The sequence below is a fragment of the Megascapheus bottae genome, chromosome 10 (assembly GCF_031878675.1).
Source record: "Megascapheus bottae isolate mThoBot1 chromosome 10, mThoBot2.hap1, whole genome shotgun sequence".
Classification (NCBI taxonomy): Eukaryota; Metazoa; Chordata; class Mammalia; order Rodentia; family Geomyidae; genus Megascapheus; species Megascapheus bottae.
In genome coordinates, this window is record NC_143518.1 from 7,926,125 (window position 1) to 7,950,746 (window position 24,622).

General features: G+C 50.7%; 1 protein-coding gene across 1 annotated transcript in view; it reads right to left on the bottom strand.

Moving 5' to 3' along the window:
- The window catches only part of Obscn (obscurin, cytoskeletal calmodulin and titin-interacting RhoGEF), a 140,420-nt gene that overhangs the window by 17,300 nt on the left and 98,498 nt on the right, over window positions 1-24,622 (bottom strand). Inside the window, 25 exon segments of the mRNA XM_090340000.1 lie at window positions 870-1,882; window positions 4,877-4,919; window positions 8,358-8,469; window positions 9,446-9,575; window positions 9,877-9,979; window positions 10,337-10,504; window positions 14,646-14,759; window positions 15,288-15,465; window positions 15,673-15,831; window positions 15,977-16,141; window positions 16,237-16,353; window positions 16,740-16,896; window positions 17,930-18,103; window positions 18,536-18,618; window positions 18,771-18,971; window positions 19,662-19,801; window positions 20,004-20,111; window positions 20,926-21,011; window positions 21,346-21,406; window positions 21,924-22,142; window positions 22,294-22,392; window positions 22,617-22,649; window positions 23,273-23,470; window positions 23,678-23,796; window positions 24,071-24,149. Of these exon segments, the coding sequence (XP_090196126.1) occupies window positions 870-1,882; window positions 4,877-4,919; window positions 8,358-8,469; window positions 9,446-9,575; window positions 9,877-9,979; window positions 10,337-10,504; window positions 14,646-14,759; window positions 15,288-15,465; window positions 15,673-15,831; window positions 15,977-16,141; window positions 16,237-16,353; window positions 16,740-16,896; window positions 17,930-18,103; window positions 18,536-18,618; window positions 18,771-18,971; window positions 19,662-19,801; window positions 20,004-20,111; window positions 20,926-21,011; window positions 21,346-21,406; window positions 21,924-22,142; window positions 22,294-22,392; window positions 22,617-22,649; window positions 23,273-23,470; window positions 23,678-23,796; window positions 24,071-24,149 (4,059 nt within the window).

The following is a 24,622-nucleotide window of genomic DNA, read 5'->3' on the forward strand; positions in this document are numbered from 1 at the left end:
GGCCCCAATGTGACCTTGGGGCAAGGAATGAGGGTAGGTGTGGATTGTAGCTGTCATGAGCCTACCCAGGACTGCAGCTGGAGGGGACCCTGAACTACTGGGTGCAAAAGCAAGAAAGAGCAGAGAAGAGTAGTAGGGAGATTTTTATTGTTTAAATCAGAGCCAAGAGATTGTCTTCCCAAACACAGAGCCTTTATCCACCTTGCAGAAAAGACCCTAGAAAATCTTTGGAGCTGGTGGTGGGGCCACACAAGCCTTGGACGTGGTCCAGGGAAAGTCTCTCAACTGAGGAATCTCAGGGCACAGTCTCCCAATCTGCAGTACAGGCTTACAGCTGCAACCCACAGTGAGAAGACAGATACCCAACTTTACATTATGTGTGGCTCCTGCAAGCCAGAAGGAAGGCGCTCAGAATTGAGCACATGCCGCTCCTTGCCCAGGCTCTCTTGAAGTGACTTAACACTTGCTGACATTATGAGGCTCTGGGCAGTCCTTCCAGCTGAAGATGAAATCCAGTGAGGTAGGAAGGGCCAGGGCAGGAGGCAGGGGTGGCTCAAGCTTCTAGGTGTAGATCAAGGGTGTTGGCTGTTGGAGTGCATAAATTCAGGGTGAGTTTGCGGTTTCCTGAGGTCAGATGAGAGTGCCCAGCAGGGTCCAAGGCTGCAAGCAGCTTCTTCTTCCTCCTGTCCCCATGCCACAATGGCAGCCTATTAAGAGTGTCTGGCCCTGATAGTCTCACAAGGATGTACACTCTCAGTCCTGGGAGGGGCTAGGAGCCTCATCCTCATCCGGGCAGATGTGCAGAGTGACTGTCTCTCCCACAGTCCCAAAGCTAACCATCTGGGTGGAAACTTCTGTTTTGAAGCTACTCTGGCCACTGTCTGCAGAACGCTGGACCTGGGCACAGAAAGACGCCATCCTGCTCACAGGCCGGTCTTGGACCTCTCTCATAAGGAAGGAGACACTCTCGGGGCTGTGAACTTGAGGCCCCAACCTGAAGAAACCAGGTGGGCCTCCAGGGCCTGGTGGGCGCCCCACATTGAGCAGGACTGGCTGGCCCACAGTTGGCTCACTAATCTCTCTCTGGAGCACGGAGACTTCACAGGGTGGGTCATTAGGAATGGAGGGTACAGAGTCCTCACAGCCAAAGTTCTCTCCTTCCTGGGGCACATAATCTTCTAGATCAGCCAGGGTTAGCGCGCGGCCATTATGTGTAAGAATTTTGGGGTCACGGCCCCAAAGGCCATCAGTATCCTCAGGCTCCTCTGTCACAAAGGTGCCTCCTTCGCCATGACTTCCCTCTGCCATCTCCATGATACTCTCCTCCTCTGGAGAGACCTGGACCTCCTCTGACTCCGGACTGGCAGTGTTCCCCGTGTGCACACAGAAAAACAGAGGCTCACCAACACTCTCCACAGCTGGGTCCTGCGCTCCAGACTCCTGGTCCAGACGCTTGTTGTTGGAGTTATTGGTGTTGGGATCCTCCCTAGAGGTCCCACTGGGCAGTGTAAAAAGCAGCTCTCCTAAGCTACCAGGGGTCTCTCTGACAGGAGATGCACCACCCGATCCCGTCTTCTTCACTCGGACTTCAATAGTCTCTTCAACCTCTAGCCACTTAGGCCGGGACCCAGCACCCCCACGAAGTGCTGGAGAGAGGGCCTCGGCTTCTGTCACAAACAGGGTGGGGACAGTAGGCTTCCGGTCTGACTCCACCTGGAGTGTGCGGGGCTGAATGGACCTCGATGGGTACAGCAGCTCAGGGGCCAGTTGGCCTGGCCTTGGAGGGCTGGCAGAGCGGCGGGAAGGTGAGCGGGAAGGAGACTTGCCAGGGGACCGTTGTCGGCCACGAGGACTCTTTACCACGGTGGTGATGGTCTCCTCTCTAGTAGGGGGAGAGGGCCCAAGAAGAGATGGGTACAGAGACCTGCAGATCTCACTCAGCACCATGCCATCAGCATATGCCAGTATGTGAGTAGGAGGAGCAACAGGATTGCATGTACTCCTACCCATGCACTTAAGCCCAGCTAGCACCACCTCTAGTCCAAAACTCAAAGAAACAGCACAAAGTTGCATGTGGCTAGCTTTAGATCTACACATGATCTTAAAACAACAGTCAAGGTTTTTGGAAGGCTCACGCCACGTCACACAGACAGGCATCTCCCCAAACCAGGTAAGATCCAGAATATAACATCCCCCTGTGCCAATATCTCCTAGCTAACCCACAAACAGGCTTTGTGCTGTGTTCTACAGGGGAGGGTGCACTGGCCAGGTCTCATTGGGCACTGTTAAGGACAGCAGTGAATACAGCAGCAGCATGCACAGGGTAAGCGCAGGAAGCAAGTTTAATAGCCTGTGCTCCTGGCCTTTAGGTTGAAGGTGTGAGGCTAGTGAGGCTCCAGCCAGACTGAAGGGTAAACTGAACAATTAGCTCCAGACAAGGCATGTGACTCAGACAGACTCGTTCCTTACTGAGTTATGTCTTCCAAAATGGGATAGGAATGGCTGAGAAGAAGCAGCATGCAACATCAGTATATGAGAGTAGATGTCAGTTATATCTTGGGACTTTACAAGCTTTCTTGTCTGTCAACCTTTGAGTGTTTTACTTTCCTTGTAGATATGAACTGAGAGGGTGAGAATGGTTTCATACTTCTTCAGGGCCAGTCAGAAACACACTAGTCATCCAGGTCCTTCTCTGGATCAGTGACCCTGAACTCGATGGGTGCCAGGACAGAGAACAGGACCAATAGGAGCAAGAACAAACTGACAAGACACAGTGCTAACTTTCCCTCCGTTTCAGGCAAATGGTGATGGTGTGGTACGGTCACCAGATGTGAACTGTGCCTAAGGCATTCCTCTCTCTCATTTGGCTATTCGTGTGAATAATTTGGAGCTTCATTTCAGAAGCAGTTGCTCCCAAGAATGGGTCAGAGACATGTGGCCACTCTATGGGATGTTTTCATCTAGTGAAAACAAAATGATCCATTCCACCTAACATTGAAACTCAGGGCCACCACCCTAGGCCTGTAGTCAAGTCAGAGCCTTCCCCAGTGCCACTGCCATTCTGCTGTCTAATGCTCTAGTCTGCTGCTAGGGCAGGCCTGAGCAGAGCTAGGCAGCTGGATCACTTGACTATTTCCCCTCTGCTGCCTTCATTAGGGCACCTGGGTCACGAATGGACACCTACCTGGGCTACCAGCTCCCCAAGCTGTTCCCTTCTAGCCCTCCTGGCCCTTGATTCCCTTCATTGTGTGATCTGCCTGTGAGGCAGGGCTGCATCCAGGGGTTTGCCTTCCTCCTCTTTTAAGCTGAGGGGCACAGGAGTAGAAGTTCCAGTCTACTCTGCCCTGGGCAGAAGTCACCTCTGAAGCTTCCCAAGTAGGGTTTCCTAGCTCTATTCCTACTTCCCTATTTCCTCCACCAACAGCAACAACAAAAAGGATGATAAAAGCAATGTTCCCCCTCTGGACAGAATGGGTAAGTGTGCTTTAATACGGTAGCCTGTCTCCGGGAATAGGATGCTTATCACCCCTCAAGCACACCTACCTACTGGTTGCCTCTTGGCCCCAAAGGAGCAGACTACTTTGAGGGGGGAATCACAGGAGGACAAACCCAGAATATTGTCAAATGTCTGACCACAGAATTATCCAGAAGCAAGGCCAATTCTGGGCCCCCTTTAGGAGGTTTCAGGTATTGGGGACACTAAGAAATTTCCCAACTTGGGGCATCTTAGTCATCTGGCCAATGGAAAACAACAGTTCCTCCTCCCCAGCCCCTGGGGGCTTGAACTCAGGGCTTGGGCGCTGTCACTGAGCTCTTTTGCTCAAGGCTAGTGCTCTATCACTTTGAGCTATAGCTCCATTTCTGCTTTTCTGGGGGTTAATTGAAAATAAGAGTCTCAGAGACTTTCTTGCCCAGACTGACTTTGAACTGCAATCCTCAGATCTCAATCTCCTGAGTAGCTGGGATAGGCTTAAAGCCACCAACACCAGGCTCTTCCCTGTCTCTGGATTTTGCAGCTTCTGTACCACCTGCATATACTACCTAGTGGAAATCCTCCTGCACTTTGGGCTCTGCAAGCTCCAATCTCTACGTGTGGTTTTCCTCAAGTCTTAAAGGCACTTGGAGGGAGAAGAAACTAGTAAACACACCAGGGAAATGGCTTTCAGCTAACTTTCAAATCTGGGCCACTCTGAGCTTCCCTCCTCATTGCCCTGAACCTGTTTCCTCCCCTTCCAAACATGAGGTTTGGGCTCAAAGACCTTGAACCGCCCAAGGACTGTCAAGATGTCTAGTGCTGTTGCAGCATTTAATTTCAATTCAAAGAAATGAAAACTAAGTAGCATTTAAAACTCAATTCTTGAGTTATACTAGACACATTTCAAGTGCTCAAAACAAACATGTAGCTACTGGCTGCTGCACTGGGCAGTGAAGATACAAGATTCTTGCCATCCCAACTTCTGCTGGACAACACTGCCCTAAATCCTCCAGGCAGTGAGGAGCAGAGTTATATCTCCGGACTACTGAGGAAAGACATTTTCAGCCTAACTCGTGGCAGTCAGGATCCAGGCCCTGAGTGAGGAGGATAAAGCTTCCCTACTGGGGAAAGGGAGTCATGGGTAAGGAAGGCATGGAGACCCTAGCAGAGATGTGAAGTGTGGGAAGCCAGTGGCATAGAAAAAGTGGCTACAAGTATCTGCTACAAGTCTTCAAGTATCTGCAAGGTGTTGGTGTTCCACAGGACAAGCAACGGCCATCTTTGCAGGCAGCCAAGCAAGCAGGTGGCCAAGACACGCAGGCAAGGGCTAGGCAAGTCCAAGTTAGTGGCATGCGGGGACACTGCAGTCAGAAGGAGGGTTAGAAACACGCCTGCACTTACATGATGACGGTTTTCTTGGGGACTTTAGTCTCCTGCTCAGTGACTACAAAGAAAACAGTCGGAACAGCAAGGGTTACCTTCCAGCCAGTGCCAGAGGTGGGGAAGGGAGAGAATGACCATCTGAGTGGCATGCCAGTGTAGAACTCTGCTCAGTTTAGGCGTTTGGGCTAAGTCCCACCTGGCCATGTTTCTCTAGCATACCCTCTGAGCTTGGAAGGCTAGATCCTTCATCTTCAAAAAAGAGGTGACAAAATCTAGTCTGGACTGTTGGGGTTACTTGGTATGTGTGACAATAATGCACCACACATGAGACTAAGACCCATTCTGCCTGTTGGGAGAACTGTCAGCACATGTCTTCCCTTAGCTTATGGGCCAGTTTGCCCTGGAAATTTGTCAAGTCTCTGGTCCCTTCCACAGACATAGAAATAATTCCTGGCCAGGGCAAATAGATGGCTTCAAGTGAGCCACACTGGAACTGGATGCAGATGCCTCTTTTACCCCAAATCCTAAAAGCCAAAAGATCAGGGGCACTGGAGCCCTAAAATGCATGCCTAAGAGGCCAGGAGCATGACCTAGTGGTATAGTGCTTACCTAGCCTTCACAAGGCACTGGGTTTGATTCCCCGGTACCATGTGCATAGGAAAAACCAGAAGTAGTGCTATGGCTCAAGTGGTAGAGTACTAGCCTTGCGAAAACTCAAGGGCATTACCCAGAACCTTAGTTTAAGCCCCAAGACTGGCAAAAAAATGCATGTCTGAGCCTGATGGCATTGGGCTACAAAAATTCTTCCAAAAGCAGCCCCCACAGGGCATTTGAGCAGGGTCTTGACCTCTGCATGCCAAGAGCAAGCTAAGTCTTCTCATAGGAGCACTCATATTCCACAAACTCGGTGGCCTCTCTTGCTTTTCCCAGCTATCTCCTTCCCAGAGCCAGCAGGATGGGGTCCCCATCCTGCTGATGGAGGACCCGAGTCACAGAGATGGGATGGGGCTCACCTGGAGCAGGTAGCACCTGGTTGGCCAGCTGGACAGCAGACAGTCTCTACCAGTACCCTCACATCTATTTAGCCTCTCACATCACCCCTTATGTGTCAAACTGAGGTGGAGGCCTAGAGCTCCTGGCCTGTGGGATTCCCTGTTTTGATAATTGCCACATAAAGGCTTTCCCTTAGGTAGCATTTTAAACCTATCTCAGATGAAGGACTTTAGTGAACTAAAGTACCTGCTGTACGCGTGCATTTGAAGATGTCTTTGCTGTGTGTCTGTGTGCATATACACGCATATGTATATTTTGCAAATATATGCAAGTACATGCATATATACATTGCAGGTACATACACACATACCTCTCATGCATATGTATATATGTGTTTGTGTGTGCATGTGTTTGTGCATGCTTCCTCTTAGGGAAGGATGACCATAGGAAGGGAAAGATTGACACCCAGCCATAAATTTCTGGTTATTTAGACTCCACGGAGCCCAGAGATGGCCAGCACATTCAGCATTTGCAAGAACAGGATGGTGAGAACGCTCAGCACCTCTTCCTCCATCCTTCCCAGTAAGCTCACACGTTATAGCTTTGAGGATGATAGACCAGGTGCTTCTGGGCTGCTAAGTTCCCAGCATCTCCATTCATGGTCCTCAGCTGCCACATGACCAGCTCTGGGCCTGAGTGAGTATCGGCAAGTACATGAGGGGTGTAGCTATGCGAAGCGGGGCTCCCAGCCTGGTGCAATACACACGAGAGAGGACAGTGCCCTCTCACAAAGGCCTGCCAGGGCTGGCAGAGCCACGGGGTTAAGGGGAAGCGGCAGGAGGCAGAACAGGAGTTAGGAAGCAGGGAGGCATTAGGCTCTGACTCCAGGTCTTCAAGAACCAGCCTCTTGCCTCATCAAAGTATCAACGATGCTTCTGGCACTGGTGGGCTCCAGAGGCCTGCTCTCCCACGCTGCCACCCCTCCTCTGTACCCAGAAAGACTCAGTATAATAACCAGATGAATGACCGTAGAAGATGCTCTGTCTCCAACAAGAAGAGGCCCCTCCCCAACCATGAGATGTGGACGTGCCGGTGGCGGCAGAAGCAGGTATGTGTAGTGCTATGGTAATCAGGTGGCGGGGCCCGCAGATATATTGGGGCCTTCAGGGGCATAGATCAGACAGGGAAGACTAATGGTAGAAAAGGACATGGCCAGTACCTGTGGCCCTTTCAGGGACAAGGGAAAACCACCTCCGTCTGTCAAGGAACAAGTCTCTGTGAGAACTATGGACTACATACATTACAAGTCCCAAGGCTGAGCTCTGGGGCTCCAAGTGGATGAGTCAGGACAGTCTTCAGATGGAGAGACCTCAGGTATTCAACCCCAAAGGATTGTGTCCAGTGGCCAAACACCTCAGAGGCCATCGGCTAGGCCTCAGAGGGTGTGAACTCTACACCTTTCTACTGTGGGAGCTACAGGCCCACCAGGGGTTGGTCCAGCCTCAAGAGAAAAAAGGTTTTCCCCAGCTCAGCAGCTCCTTCCAGGTGGCACAGCTCCAACTAGGAAGCATAGGAAAGACTCCAGTTGGGTATTTCTCCATTGTGATTGGCTGAGCCAACTGGAACCTTGCAGGAGTGACAGGTCATAACTTCTGTCACCTTCTGTTACTACTATGGTTTATTCTGAAGCCTAGTTTCCTCTCCCAAACCAATAATACCAGGTCAGGCAAAGGACACTAAACAAGTGTTCTGTCCTCTTCAAGGCCAAATCCAACCTGGAGTAGGAACAGGTCTGATACTTGATTCTGGGAATACCTTCTGCACTCTGTTAAAGCCTCTTCCCTTGCATTCTGTTCTGAGCTGGTCCTGGGGCTTGAACTCAGGTCCTTTTGATCTTGCTTGACTTTTTCACCCAAAGTTGGCCCCATACCACTTGAGACACACCTCCATGTCCAGCTTTTGGTAGTTAACTGGAGATAAGAGTTTCATGGACTTTTTTCCCTGGACTGGCTTTGAATTGTGATCCTCAGATCTCCACCTCCTAAGTAGCTAGGATTATAAGCATGAGTTACCAGTCTCCAATCTCTCTGGGCCTCTTTTGTTACTGTTGTCACCTGCACAGGGCCTCCCTGATCACTACCAGTGAAGTTCTCCAAGGCCCAGATGTGGCCTTCATGCACATTTCCTGCTGTTCAGAGGAATACAGCAGGGCTCTAGGATCCTCTGCCCTCCCAAGGCTGCTTCTCCAGTCTTCACATGGAGCTTATGGCTTAGACTCTGCCAGACCATACATTTACTGAGATTGCCTTGCAGCTGCCTTCTCCAGGCCCCTCTGCCACTCTTAAATGATAGCCCTTTCTTCCCCGAGATGCCATCCCTGGCCCTTCATCAAGAAAGCACACCCTGGTTCCTGGAGGGGTGATGGTTTCAGCTCCACTGGGCTCTGCTCAGGCCCTTGGAGAGTGCAACCCACAAGACTTAATAAGCCCAGCATGGTGGGACCTACCTTCCATAGCAGCCATGAGCTGCTCCCTGTGGCGCTGGTCTTGGGCCCTCAGTGCAGAGCTCTGCATATATAACTCTCCACCACCACGTGTTGAACCTAGCCGATTCACCAGCTGCAAAACGAATGGCAGAGGTCTCCTGAGAACCTAGGGCTCCCTAGAGGGGTCTGGCCATCTTGCTGGCCAATGTACAATGGAGTCCCCACCCTGGCTACCCAATCTGGCTCTGGCAGCTGGCCATGGAGTTAAGAGCATTTGAGTGAATATTAGAATTGTTTTTTGGCTGATCCTGGGGTTTGAACTCTGGGCCCCATCTCTATCCCTGAGCGTTTGTGCTCATGGTCAAGGCTGGTGCTCTATCACTTGAGCTATAGCCCCATTTCTGGATATTTTGGGGGTTTTAGTGGAGATAAGTCTTGTGAATTTTTTTGCCTGGGCTGGCTTCCAACCTTGATCCTTAGATCTCAGCCTTCTGAGTAGCTAGGATTACAGGGGTATGCCACCCTACCCGGCTAATAGTGAGAATCTTAACTGGGAGTGAGCTGACTTCAATTTAACCTCAAGTATCCCATGCGGGCATGCACATCTGTATTGTAAGTGTAGCTCCTGAACTAATGTTGGGCCTTTTGCTCCTTGGCTTCCCTGTGGAGCAGGCTCCCTCAGTTCATGAAGCCACACGGGCAAGAACTCCAGAAGAGCCAGGCAGAGGCCAGAGCTAGGGGCTTTTAGGACATCCACAATGAGCACCACCTACTTAGGGTCACTGCAAGGAGAGGCAGGGCTTCAGAGGCCCAGAAGACTCTGACTGGCTCTACCCACAGACCTGTGGATGGAGACTCTAGAAGCAGGGGGCAACATTGCCATCTGTCAGGCCAAAAGTCCTGTGCTGGGCAAAATCACTACATCTCTACACAAGTGATAAGGAGTCAGTTAGTGGGGACCTGATGTGGAGGAGGAAGCCACAGACAAGGGATGGGCAAGGCCAGTGCATGGGGGTGGGGTGGCTGAAGATGAAGGGTTACAATATGGTGTCCTCTGACACCAGATGATGGCTGGTGGTGAGGCGTGTTCCCTAACCCATATACCTCACCTCGCACTCATAGTGCCCCAGGTCCTCCTTGGTGGCTGCTCGTATCACCAACACCAGCACACCGCTGTGGGGCTCACTCAGCATCCGGTACTTGCTACCAGGGGTCAGCAGGACCCCGTCCTTGTACCACCTGGAACAGGTCAAGGTCATCCTCTGCTCTGTGCTCAGGGCCTTCGCTCAGCTGGGGCACCTTGTGCTGGGGACCCTGCCCTCTCGCTGTGCTGTCCCCAGATTCCATTATCCTTAACCAGCCCACCCTTGGCAAGTCAGAAGATCCAGCCTGGCTATATCCTCCTGGACACAGGGAACCCCAGATGTAGCATGAGTCTTGGCCCCATAATGTCCACTTTCTGTCCCAGCCTGAGCCTGACCCGGGGACTGTGCTACCCAACCTTCACACCACAGACAGAAGCTGTAGTCCCAGGCTTTACCTGATCTCAGGGTATGGGGCGCCTTGAACAGTGCAGGTGATCTGCGCATCCTCTCCCTCCACGAAGGGAGAGGCCCGGACCTTGTTCACAAACCGTGGGGGAACTGCAAGGTGAGGGAAATACCAAGAGGCAGAAACATAAAGGCACACAGAGAGGCAGTGAGAGACAGATACTAAATAAAGGGGCATGGTGAAAGTGAGATGCTGTGATAGTGTAGAAGTGCTAAGGTAGGAAGTTCAGTGCCCTCTGTCACATGATGCCCTTCCTGTGCCCTCAGGCACAGTGCTTCTGGCTCTAGTGAGCTGTCTATACCATCCTCTCAATGGCCCCTTTCAAATGCCCCAGCTTCTGACCTTATTTGTACCCACCAGCCCCACTGCAGTCTATCCCCTTCTCCACAGGCTGCTGCTGTAGCCTGAGCCAGAGTGGTCCCCACACTCAGTCAGGCCTCCTTGCTCACCTTGCACCAGGATCTTCCCCAGAGTACTGGCATTGCCTGCAGCACTAGCCGCAAAGCACATGTACTGGCCAGAATCCACGCCTGTCAGATTATCCAAGATGAGGGCACATGAACCATCCGGGTCTTCAATGAGGATGTGGTGAGGGTCTACTTCCACTGGCTTCCCATCTGCAAAGGAAAAGTGGGGGGCTGTCACAGGGATAATAATTCTGAAGCCAAACCTTTTCAGGTATAAAAGGCTGGTCTGGAGGTTGACCCCTTCAGGGACAACCTGTATCTCTCAACATCTTTATCACTATCTCTAGATGTCCTAGCTCTCTCCATCTAGCTTTCTCTTTATGTCTCCATCCAAACTTCTGTTTCTTTGTCTGTCCTGGTCTATTTCTGACACTACCTTAATATGTCCTTTAGTTTCTGTTTCTTTCTCTATGTCTCTACCTACCTGTCTTTGTCTCTGAATAGCTGTCATTCTGTGTTCTTCATAAAGAGCATAACCTAAACATCTGTCTCTGTGTGTCCACTATAAACACACAGTGGCTAGAAGCAGAGTCTGGCTGGACAAGCCTGAACCCCATAGAAACATCTCATATATAGTCAGTTCCTTGACTACCCTCGCCTTATGGCAACTTCCAAGGAACTCTCATATGCTGCCCATCCTCCAGCTCAGAGGCTGTAGATAGACTCATTTACTTTCAGTCCCTACCCAGCCTAGAATTTCCATGAATCGTATGTCATTCCCACCTCTATTCTTCTACTAGCTAGCCTTTACAACTAGACTTAGCACCCCAAATTTCCCCTAAAACAAGTAAGGCTTGCTAACAGTCCAAGCTTTAGTGTCTACCTCCCCAAAGTCACCCTCCCTTGCTTTCTCTTTCTCAGCTTGGTCTTGGCTTCTTCAGCCCTTTCACATGCTTTGCCTTCTCTATCTAAGGAGACCTTCCTCTAAGGCATGGAGCTGACCCTGTCACCTTAACGTAGTACTCACGCTACCATGTCTCTAGCAATCTACAGAAAACAGATGCCACTTGACTTTTAAGCATTTGTAGTTGTATGGAAACATATTTGAGGATCAAAATTCTAAAATAGAATAAATGAAAAATTTGGCACTAAGTCTGTCTTCTTGTATGAACACCCCAAACATCACTGACTGTGATGCACCTCCTTCCTGCGAGAAGTCTAGGAAAGGATGGATATTTTATTGTGGAGAAGCTCTTCCTGAACTCCATAATGCTGAAATGAACAAAACTGAATAGTCTTAGCTGGGCGTGTTGGCTCATGCCTGTAATCCTAGCTACTCAGGAGGCAGAGATCTGAGGATCGAGGTTCAAAGCCTGCCCTGGCACAATAGAGCCTGAGACTCTTATCTCCAATTAACCTCTAGAAAACAGGAAGTGGGGCTTGGGTCAATGGTAGGGTGGTAGCCTTGAGCTGAAGAGCACAGGGATAGCGCCCAGGCCGAGTTCAAGTCCCATGAACCCCCCCCCCCACAAAATAAACAAACCTGAATAGTTTTACACATTCTAATGGTTCTGGCTGTGGTCTCTCTGAATCCAGAGGAACATTAAGCCTTTTCATAGCCATCCCCGATGCAGAGACCACCAGAAAAATCTCACACTTGAATTGCTCTGCTGGAGAGGGGCCAAACACCAACCTACACAATCTGATTATAAGCAGTGAGCCCTTTGTGTGCCAAGATGAATGAATAATCTAAAAAGACCCAAACACATTCACGTGGCAAACACTTTAGCATATGTTCACCATGCATATGCTGTTCTAAGAATCTCTAAAAGACTTGGCAACTCTGAGCTTCAATGACCTCTGACATTCATCCAAGACGGATGCTTTCTGACATCCATCTTTCTCAAATGCTCTGGTGTAAATAGCGCACAGTCCACCCCCAAGGATGGCCTAAAAATGTAAGATTCAGGGGACTGTTCCTCCTACATGGGCAAAGTCACAGGTCACAGTAATCTTTGCCTCTCAGATCCCCTTCCCAGCCATAGGAGGATGCTTTGAGCATTGGGGACATGACCCCATCTGTGTCTTTATCTTGGTCCACCCATCATGCAGTTCTATGCAGGGCCCAAGCCAATTTCTGTGCTCTATAATAATAGCTCCTTTTAGCTTTACTATAGTTTAGAGCTGGGTTGAGTACCCCTGGAAGCTTAGTCTTCTGGGTGTGACACTGAGGTGGTAGAATCTTAAGAGGTGGGAACTAGTGGAAGTGAATTAGTGTCACTGGGGCACTATTTTTTTTTTGCTTGTTCTGGGGCTTGAACTAAGAGCCTGAGCACTGTCTTTGGGCTTTCTCAGGGCTAGTGCTCTACCATTTAAATGACAACACCACTTCTGGCTTTTTCTATGTATGTAGTATCAAGGAATCGAACCCGGGTCTTTGTGCATGCTAGGCAAGCATTCATACAGTAGGTCAAACTCCTGGCCCATAAGGCACTATTCTTGGAAGAGATAAGTACTGATCGCCAGGAGCAGCGAGTTGTTATAAGAGCAAGCATGGCCCAAGTTCCTCTTACTTCCTGTCTCACCACGATTGCTCTCTCCCTCACACTTCCAAGCTAACCTCACCAGATTGGCACTGTGAGATTTTCAGCCTCTCTGAAAGGAATCTTTTTGCTTTTAAAAGAACTCAGACTCAGGCATTTTGTTAGAATAAAATGGAGACTTCAGTTTTGTCAGGAATTCTCATGGTCTTTAGTAAATTCCAGATTCCTGTGACTATTCTAGCAACTGCAGCTTCTAGCAATAAGAGGTATTGTGGGGTTTAGGACCTCTTATTCCAGAGGCGGCCACCAGACGTGCCACTTTTGAAAATCAGCCTTTTGCATGGGATGGAACTTTGGCAGAAACAAGATTCCTGATACTCTGAAGCTTATGATCCCTCATTCTAGGATGGGACAAATGGGGCTCCAGGATGAGGAAGGTGAGAAAAGGAATGCTCTGCTTTCTGTTCTGCAGAGCTGCTGGCTCCAAGCCTGGCGTGGGTCACTTATCATCCAGCTAAGCTGAAACCCAGTGGTGCACACTGACCACTGTAGCTCCCCAACCTCAGCACCAACCAGGGGGAGGTGGGGTCCTCAGCTCATTATGAGAGCTCACTCGAGTTCTTACAGTTCTGTGCCATGCTACTCTCCATAGGGAATGCTGTTATATTCTTGCTGACACTGGACCTGTTGTAAACAGTCCAGATATTAGGTTTGCCATTTCAATAACTGGTTAATTGTTATCAGCTGGCAGGTTAACTACATGCTTCTTTGGGATCAATGCCGATAGGAAACACTATTGCTCCTCCATAGTCTCACAGTTGCCACTACTGTTCTTGTGTGGAGCCGCTGAAGTATAGTAAAGGCTCAGTGCAGCCCAAACAGAAAAACAATATTTAACTTGGGCTCAAGGCTCCTTGGCTGACCTCAGAGACCTCAGAATATGCTGGCTATCAAGAGTGTCTTGATTTTTCTAGGGGTCATGAGCTACAGATTGTGGACGGGGCTCAGGCTCATGCAATATCAACTTCATGTTACTTCATCAGCTTTATATCAACTTTGTGGAAGGGCTATGTGCATACATACCTACAACCAGCCCCAACATAAAACCCTGAAGTTAAGGCTTGGTGAGCTATCTGGGTGGCAACCCCTCGTGTATGTTATCACATAGTGTTATTAGTGTGGGGATGTGTCAGCTACAGGACTCAACCAGGAGAAGTACAAGGTTTATTCTCCATGATGCCTGGACCCTGCCTGGGAGCCTTCTCTCTTCTCTCACTGACTTTAATGTGGGTCCTTCTGTTGCAATAAATGATCATTATAAGTACAACTGCTTTGTGGAGTTCTTCGGCCTTATAGTGAATTACTGAACCTAATGGTACGCCCCAGTTCAACCTGTGAACCTGTCCAGGTGTGTCGTTCCCACTTGAAGGCTGAGCTGACACAGGGTCTCTACCTTTGCTCGCCACATGCTCTCAGCCACATGCCTGGTTGTTCTTCAGACCCTCTGCCTCCGTAGCCTATCCTTACCTGCCACTCTTTCCCATGCCTTTCTTATTTCCCTGGGTACCTGACCTTACATCATAAGCTTATCTTTCCATCACCTGTCCCCTATCCTACCTTGTCAGCCCCAGCCCCTTGACTTAGCCTGGCCTATCTCCCACCTTCCACCCCAGACCCCTACTAAACAAACCTGATTCTGGGTCCTCATTTCATACACAGCCTGTTTCTCTCCACTGCCTCTTCCCAATATCAGGGCTAGCACCCTTGAGAGTAAGGCTAGGGACCCTTCCCAGGCCCCAGGGGTGTACCTTTATACCAGCTGATGACAGGCTTAGGTGTGCCAGTCACACGACAGGCCAACTTGACTGTCTCACCCAGCTCAGCTGTGCAATCGGCCAGTTCCTCTTCAAAATCTGGGGAACCTGAGGATATACACACGAGGCCTCTGAATAATCTCTGTGTGAGATGCCCCCTTGAATTTACCCTGACAGGTTGTTTTAACCAATATCCCAACCCAGAATCAAGGATGAGTGAGGCAATGGCTATGTACTATGAAGAAGATTCTATTTTTGTTGAGGCTGTAAATTCAGAGGCAAGATTCCTCACTCTCTTGTCATGGAGCCCCACTATGCTGTCTTCCCACTATGTTAACTAAGTCTTCCTTACCTGAGTCAGGGACGACCGACACTTTGTTCAACTCTCACCCTGTGAGGCCCCACCATTGTATCCCCTTCTCCAGAACTGACCAAGGAGAGACAGATCCATCTGCCCTAGAAAACCTCCCATTCCCGCATGCACATTGGGGTAGGGGGCCAGAGGCTTTGCTACCTGAACATTTAAAGTCTTGGAGGGCCCTATGACCTGGATGTTACCCAGGAAGACAGATGGGGTGAAAGGTTCAAGTCATCTGTCCTTCTCAGCACCAGGACCCCCAGAAATAAAACACTCACGCCACACTGGCAGGGCCAGGCGCTGCTGGATACCAGATATCTCCTTCACCCATGAATTTTTGATGATGACCGTCCGTGCTTGCAGCAGGTATTTGCGCACAGAGTCCTCTCGCTCATGCCATACCTCAAAGGCTCGGTCATCCCCCTCTACCTGGTCATTCAGGTCGATGCTGCTCAGCTGTAGGTGAGGAGGCATCAGTGGGGAGAGTGAGGGCTGACCACCTCCTCAGGATGCCAAATCCTGACAGGCATGCCCAGACCACCCAGGCCCAGTGCCTACAGGACTGCTCCCTAGCTCCATCCTGGAGTCGGAGGGACAGACAGATCTCCCCTCTTCCACCCATTTGCCCACCAGAGCCTCCAGCAGCTTCTGGCACCCACAGACCTTCATCATATTCCGGAAGACATAGCTGAAAGTGTCTGTGCGAGAGTCTCGCCGGGGCTTGCAGATCACCAGGTGGTTACGGAAGAGGAAGACGTGGCGGTTGTGGCCCTTCCAGGGCATCCGGGCCCCTGGTGCCCCCTCCCACACGATGAAGTGGCCCTAGGGGTATGAGTGGGCAGTGGTTGGTCTGTGGCTGGTGGGGCCCATTCACAGATTCAAGATCCATTGTCACTCATGAAATCCATCAAGTGCCACCAGCCCTGTAGCCCAACATTCACCCCCACTCCCCCCCCCCCAGCCTGACCTGGCGGATGGGCTCTCCTAGGGCTTCCAGAGTGCCAGGGTAGTTCTCCATGAGTGACACATGCAGCTTATTCTCAGCGCGCTGGGGTAGGGCTGACACCACTGCATAGGCCTGTTCTAGCAACGCACAGTTCTGTCTGTTCCGGGCCTTATTTCGGATTAGTTCCTAAGGTGAAGGACAGAGGGGCAGGGTACCAGATGACTCCAAACCCAGATCTATCCTCTGGTGCAGCCAGATACATAAGACATGGCTATGCCTACCTTCAGCAGGGCCTGGTATTTCTGTACTCGCTCCACTGGTTGTTCCAGATAGTGCTGAAGTGGGGGTGGTGGGGGCTGTGAGGGGTCCTTGGCTGTAAGAGTCTCCTCTGTGTATTTCTGTGGGAATCACAAGGCAGGAATTCATGGTCCTCCCTCGCTGGAGTCACCCAGGGGCGTCACACAGACACCCCTGCACCTTAGGTGATAGCTGCCATCACCCTCTGGTTGGCAGTGGCACAGGGCTTTGGCATTTCAAGTGGGCAGCAGAGGAGCACAGAGCGCAGGAGCTCTGGCTGCATTCCTCATGAAGCTGGAACCCAAGGGATTCAGGATGGGCAGTGGGCAGGTGAGGGAGAGGGTCAGGGAAGATGAACTTCAGGTCTGGGACAATGCCTCAGAAGGAGTTTGGGCAAGGGGACCTTCAGATGGGGCTGAGAGCAGGCATCGAGGTTGGGGAGCAGTCGGTGTGGGGGCAAATAGCCATTGAGCCCAGCAGAGGGCACCTTGTAGAACTCCTGCACTGGTGTGCTGACAACCACTGACTCTGCTTGCACACGGCCCACAAGGAACTCAAGGTACTTCTCAAAGGCCTCTTGGTTCTTGATGAAGCACATGGCCACATCGTCATCTGTATCACAATGCTTCAGTTCCTGTAAGAAGCTGTTGGGAAGGGGACAGGTCAGGGCAGCTACCCACAGAAGGGCTCTAAGCCCTCTCCTTTGGGAGGAGACAGACTCCAGGATCCAGGCCCTGTGAGCGAGAGACTGAGTGATGAATGTGTACACATTCAGTGCATGGATATGTGCATACATTTCCACATATGAGTTCAGACATGTGCTGTGAGTGCATGTATGCACACATGTTAGTGTGTGCATGTGTGGGTACGTATACAGGTAGATATATGCTGTATGGATGTGTAAACATGTACATAAGGATGTACAGATGTGAACAAACATCTAAGCATAGCATGTATTATGTGCATTATATGTGTGTATGTGTAATCTCACACATTTGGGAGTGCATTGGGTAGGGGTGTATGTGAGTGTTCATATGAGCTCTTGTGTACCTTGTATGAATGTGTAACAGTATGCAGGTGCACGTAGGCCTGCACACATGTGCATGTAAATATGCATGTGTGCACACATATACACTATACATGTTTACATAAGTATGCCTTGTACATGTGTGTACATTCACACATGCTGCACATGTGTACATATAACCACATACATGTATGCCTGCATGAAATGTACATGCATATGGGCTGCACACATGCTAATTAGCAGAGGCACATTGCAGACCCTCCCAGGCCTAAGACAGGTACACATTTGTGTTTTCTGTGCACAGACATGATTCAAGGATAGATTAAAGTTGACACAGGTTTTCTTCTTCTTCAACTCCTGACTATCCATCCACTAGGCCTGGTCTGCAGCCAGCATTTGTATGTTCATGTGCATGTTATTTGTTTTTAAACCTGGGCATCTCTTTATTATTTTTATTATCTTTAAGTAGTTGTACAAAGGAGTTTTTCCATTTAACAATTTATGAATACAATGCATTTTGCTCGTGTCACCCCTTTCAATATTTCCGCCCATCCCTCCTCTACCAACTTGTCCCCTCGCTCTTTTAACTTTAACAGTGAATCCATAACTGCAGTTCTCCCTCTTCTCCTCACACCACCCCACACACCCACCTGCTGTGGAAATGGCTGATGTCTTGCACATTTCTGAAGATGACTGACTTCTGGCTGGCCACAGCAGCAGGCACACGTGGACTGCGGTCCAGATGCTGCATGTGGTGACTCTGTAGAAACTGTAGCTCACCAACAAAGGCCTGCTCTGAACTCAGCAACTCCTGGATGACAGAGCTGGTAGGACAGGCAGCCATAAGAGGGACCCAGGAATGGGGCCCAGGAGCTCCCAGTCCTGACAGCATTGCTCGAGAAGAGTTGGCGCCCCTGTGGCCCACATTCCCTCATCAGAAGAGGCTGCTATCTGCAGCCTATTTGCCAGCTTCCAGAAAGGGAGTGATGAGTGAGAGAAATAGTTGCTACTTTGTCCTTCACAAAACTGCCCTCTCCACCATGCAGTCACTTGGCATGTTCCCAACAAACAGCACCAGGCCCCCCCCCGGGGGGGGGAATAGCAATTAGGATCTGGAGCTAGCTCAGCCCCATCCCTGATAGAGGTTCCTATAAAACAGATTCATAGGCCCCCATAAAAGAAGTAGGCCAGGAGGATAAGCTACAGGTTTCTGGGAGTGATGGGCCAGCCAGTGGGAAGCCCCACCAGACACTCACCTTAGCCTGGTCTTATATTCATCTTCAGACACAGCCTCTCCGGGGAATTCAGGGGCTTCCGTGGGCCCCCATTCAGGTGACAGCTGGTAAGAAATAGGAACTCATCATAAACAGCCTGAGCTCTGTCCCTGCCACTGCTCCTGCCAAGATCAGGCTCCCAATGATCCTCTAGGCCAGTGAAGAAGGTCTAAAGTACCCAAGGCTCACTTCCCTGCCACCCCAGCCACCTGGATACCTTGAGCCTCTTGTCCAGGTAGGCAGGTGACACCCAGCCCTGCCTAGAGGGGCTGGATTTGGTGGGCTTGGTGCGTACAAGCCAGCGCAGTGGATGGGCTGAGTCGAGGACCTCCACATACTGGCCTTCTCGAAGAGTGATGGCATCCTGCTCGGCCCCCAGGGGCAGGTAGTCAGCCGTGACCACGTAGATGTCAAAGATCTGATAGCGAACAAGAATAGGGAGTTGCCGGCCAATGGCCTCTAGCAGACCCCAATGATTCTGGGGGTCTCCCAAATTCCCTAACAGTGCCCCAAGATCCCATAGAGGAGGGGCAGGGCAAGTCAGGAAACCCAGGGAAGTACCAACCAGGCCTGCCAACCCAAGCCTGCAGGAGAGATGTGCAGGAGGTCATCCTGCACATGCCCTACTCCACACATTGTGGAAAGGATGTGGAAGATCTGCCCTCTACCATTCCCAAGAGATCACTGCACCCTTCTAGATTCCTCAACTGGGGATACCTATACTTACCTACTGTTGATATCTCATTACCTGCCTACCCACCACTTGAGACCTAACAAGGAGTCTGGTACACTGGAGGCACAAATGGAGGAAGAGAGGTGAGGAAGGAGGGTGGATTCTGACACAGAGCAAGAGTCTACAGAAATGTATGTACAGATGACCAGGGTTCTCACCAGTTTCCATCTCCAGTGCGCCTTGAGTAGACGGTCTCCTCTCTCAGCCAAATGTGAATACTTCTACTCTCAAGCCTGGGATGTGACCTCCCAAGGGTCCCTCTTCACAGAGGGCCTTATAGGGAACCCTGTCCCTGTATCCCTCATCCCCACACCTTCTCTCCCAGAGGGTCAGGGCCCATTCCCACCCTGACCCCCAAGGATCCTACTGGCTCACCTCACCACGGGAGTCTCCATCCTCTGACTCTGAAGAAGACTCTTGGACGCTGGAGGAAGGCCTTGACCGGCCATGCCGTGGTGAAGCTGATGGTGTCTTGGACTCCTCATCACTGTCGCCTCCAGGAACCTGGAGCTTGGCTGTGTGAGAACAAGGATTATGACATTCCTGGAAGGACTACCCCCAATTTCTTTCTATGTCACCAGTTTGCAAGCTTAAGGATCCAGGAGAGACCCAGGCCCAACTTCAGACAGACAGATAGACACACAAACACAACACACACACACACACACACACACACACACACACACACACACACACACACACACATTGGGCCCTCACCCTGTGTAATTTTGGCAGACACCATCTCTGTAATCTGGGAAGTCAGTTTCTGTAGGAACTCCTCTGTGCCCACCTCAGCAAGAGATAGGTGACTTCGGGTCTCCTCGGCTGATCCAGCTCCTGAGGGAGCAAAAGGAACATACAGGAATCTGTGTAGTCTCAAGATATTTACTGACCATTCCCTGTATTGCAGGCACATTCTTGGTTCAGAGGGCCTCAAAGCCAGCACAGGAGACCTGGCTTCCTCCATGTGGTACAATTTGACATGAAGACCAGAAGATTCATCTAGCTGCTGGTTGGGTAGAGAGCCACCAAGGATCAACCAGTTGAAAAGTCACATTGTCTCAATGGGGATCTGAGCCCATGAGCCAAAGGGACTGAGAACAAGAGGAAGCAGGGTGGGGATAGAGAAAGAAATGGATGACCAGAGCACAGGAGACACAGACCAGGGGACAGTTCACCAAGGGCTGGTGAACAGTCAAGACACAGCAGGTGACAAAGCAATACTAGCATGAGTGTCAAAAGGGGAAGATAACATTCTAGGGACAGCAAGTGGACAGAAAACTGTGGACACAGCCTAAGAATGGTGGGAGACTGGCATGGTTACAGGTAGAGAGCGGAGGATGGAGATGATTAGGAGTCAGTTCTCCCAATGTGGGAGGAGCCTAGGGCATGGGGCCTAAGGTATATTTGTGCTCTTCCTTTCCAGATGCCTAATACCCCAGCTTCCATAGTCCATTGGACAAACTCTTCGCCAAGACCTGAGGTCCCACAGACTCTTCCACAGAGGTCAAAAATAGCTCCAATTCTTCCTTAAGCTCAGCGTTTGCCTACCAAAAGGCAGGGCAGGGGGGCTCTCTCCCACTATCCCAGCACTGCCTTTTCCAAACCCCACTCAGTCGCGGAAATGTGCTCAGAGCACCTGCATTCTCCATACCTTTTATCTGCCCAACAAGCTCGGTGAAACCTGCAGACTCTGACATCTGGGATGAGATAGTGTGTGTTGTCCTGAGGGGGAAAAGAGGGATTCTGAGAGGCTTGAGCAGGAGTTCCTGACCATAAAAGAATCTGGGGGCCATGTGTGCCAGGGATATCACATTAGAGGCTCCATCCTGGAAGGGTTCTGGGAAAGCCTTCATTTTATAACAGGGAAACAGAGTCATGAAGTGGGAAAGCAGTAAGCCCAAACTCTATGGCTTCTGAGGGGGAAGATCTGGAAGGTCTGAGGGGGAGTACTGCATTACTCCCTCAGTAATATGGCTGTTCTGAACCCCACTCCTTGATTTCCTCCATAGATATCCCTGGCCTGGGGAGCCTGGTGGCGGGGGCAGCCTCCACTCACCCCTGCAGGAAAGTGGAAATGAGAGCTTCCTTCACTTTCTCTTGCTCCTCTTCCTTGGGCACTATTGGGAGAGTGGGTGAGCCATCAGCATGAGGCCCTAGACCTCAGTGCATCTGATTCTAAGTACAGATCCTACCTGAGTTGTGTGGATTGCCCTGGGGTCCTGAACACACTCATTCCATCTGGACCCCTGGATTGAGACTATGCCTGAGCCCATCACCCTGTCCCATTCCCAGCTTATGGAGTGTCTACTCCGTAGGGATACAGAATAGGAGGCTAGCCTCAAAGTGCCAATCCACAGAAGGACTTAGCAAGGCTCAGGAGCAGAGAGCTGTGGAGGGGCCCTCAGTTGCTGTACAGAGCTGCGCGAACACTAGGTCCAGCAGAACTAATGGTCCCTGGCTTGTTCTCCAGCTTTCCCCAGCACTGTGAAAGGATGAGAGGAGATGGGAGAGGAGTCTCATCCCAGGAGCTGGTGAAGGGCAACCTTCCCCCAAGAAGTCCTCAAAGCTGTCCAGTGTTTAATTCCTGTGCCCCAGGACCAGTGTAACTACCCACCTCCTGTCTATCTTACTCACAGCCTGAGACATGCAGACTGGCAGAGCAGAGCGCCTGGCCAGCAGCATTGGAGGCAATGCATGTGTAGGTGCCCTGGTGCTGCCGGCCCACATCTAACAGGACCAGGCTGTGCTGCTGGGAAGAACTGGCCATCGTGTAGCCTGGTGTGTTGGGGCCAATCCACAGCACACCTCTCTCCGTCTCCTCCTTGAGCCAGTGAACAGTTGGAGCTGGGTGGCCTGTGGATGAGAGGATCCAGTGGGTACATCTTCGCCAAGGACAGGTTTTACACTTGGTAGAATAGAACCATCCTTCCTCAGGAACAGGCGATGGGATACTGCCCATAGCCCTTCCTAGGGTGATAGCTGTCTGTTTGAGAGAATGGCCTACCTTCTACCTTCACTGAGAATGTGATACTGGAACCCTTCTTTACTTTCTTGGGGGTGAACCGTTCCAGGATCCGGGGTGGCACCAGCTGTTCATATGCATCTGGAAGGACAAAGCCTGTGGGTAGCCCCTGGAGCTATCCCTAACCCTCCACCGCTCCTGGAAGACCCTCAGGGGGACTTCTGCATCCTGTGCCCACTGGCCTCAAGTTGCGCCTCTGCCAGGCAGCATCTTGTCCACACCTCCACTGCTAGCCCCAGAGCCATCCACTCGAGCCTTGGCAGCTATAGTCTGCTGCCTTTGCTTGCCATCTGGGTCTATATTACCTGATGCTGATTTCTCTTCTGGCTCACCAGGGCCTGAAAGAAGTAGAGGGAGTGAGACATCCAGTAGAAGAAGTGTACACACAAATGTACCTCTCCTTGGCTCCATACATGGTGCTATGTGAGTCCTGGTAGTCTTATCCATTGAGTAGGGGACTCAGGTAACTCCACCCATGGACAAAGGTCCTCAAACCCTTGCCTGAACTCTCCTACAAGGAGCTATGGTACTCACACACTCATGCATGCAAGAGACATATGGCCACATGGGCCAGACACAATGTGACACCTGACCACCCATCCTCATCTCCTCATTGGGACTCTAGAATATTGTTCTGCTGACAGGACAGGTTTGGGTCCAGCTTGAGATTGGCTTCAATGCTCAAGGTATTTTGGAAAATAGAAGACTATGTAGACTTGTCTCCCCAGGTCAGCTTCTGCTCAGTGTGCTTCTACAGGGTTGCTAACACTTGGTTCTTTGGGTCTAGAAGCTCTAGGCTCCTAACTTTGAAGGGCCAGCTTCTGGTCAACCTGTGCTACTACACTGGGGGTAATGACCAAGGCGTCCTGACCCAGGTCTGACTGGGCAGAATGTGGCAGTCAGCTCTGGTTGGAACATCTCCTGGGGTCTACAGCTTTGCCTGTTCCCTATGAGTACCCACCTTGGACCAGCAGCTGGGCAGATGAGTAGGCTGCACCCACAGCATTGCTGATGTAAGCTGAGTACTGGCCAGCATCCTCCCGAGCAACCGAGACAATCTCCAGGGTATGCAGGGACTTCTTGTCAGTCATGCGGATGTGGGCGGATGTAGTAAGTGGCTGGCCATCTTTGAACCAGTAGAGTCTTGGGGCTGGGTAGCCTGGGGCCACAGATAGGAGTGGTCACACCAGAGCCATCTCTCAGCGTGAGACAAACAAAAGTCCAGAGAAGACCACAGGGTACTAACCCAGGCAGTAGACACATGTGACCACTCAACTTCTTGCTGGTTGGGGTCCCATCCTAACTGGGGCTGATGAGAGTTCTTGATCTCATCGTGGTGTTTACCGCATCAATCCCTACCCCTTACCTTTCACTTTGAGTTGGAATTTGGCCAGGCGTGTGCCAGGAGCTACCTGGAGGTCTTTCAGTTCCTCGGTCACCTGGGGGAGCTGCCCCTCATCTGACTCAGTTCCCTCTTGTTCCCGGCTGTCAAGGAAGACAAATAATGAGGTAGCCATAAAGGGAGGAATAAGAGGGCAAGGATAAGAGAGCCTTTTAGGGGTAAGCTTCATGGATAGATTTTGACGTTCTCTGTCTGCTAAACTGAAGGCTACAAAGACAAAGTTCCAGGGCCTGGTAGAAAGCTCCAAGAATTGGCTCATTAGGCCAAAGCCCATCCCAGCAGCACAGCATGGTTGCTTCCCCAGGGGCTTCTGGGAGTATCCATCACTGGGCTCTGCCATTGCTATGGGAGTCCTACCTGGACAGGTATCCCTGGGCACTGAAGTATGATGAGGTCTCTGTAGCATCCGCTGCAGTGTCATAGTCTGTGCTTGTCACTGGGGAAGGAAGCATGGTGCTGGAACAAGGCCTGCTGCTTATCAGTCTAAGCACTGGCCTTGAACCTGACCACCTCAGCTCCACAATGTTCTGAACATTTAGTCTTACTGGGCACCACTTACAGTTGAAAGTCAGGAGGCTAACAGCTGTATTGTGCCCTGCTGGACTTTGGGCCCCATATTTACTACAAGCCTCTTTAACTCAAAACATTGTAAATGTCACATGATTTAGGATCATCATAAATGGCAATGGCAGTCAGAGAACATTCTGGTTCTATCTTAAAGAACCATAAGGAATTAAATAGATATTGGCCTAAAAACCAGTAGCTATGCCAGGCACCAATGGCTCACACCTGTAGTATTAACTACCCAAGAGGCTAAGATCTGAGGACCTAGATTTGAAGCCAACTTGGGTAGGAAAGGCCATGAAATTGTTCTCTCTAATTAACCACCTCAAAAAAGTTAGAAGCGGA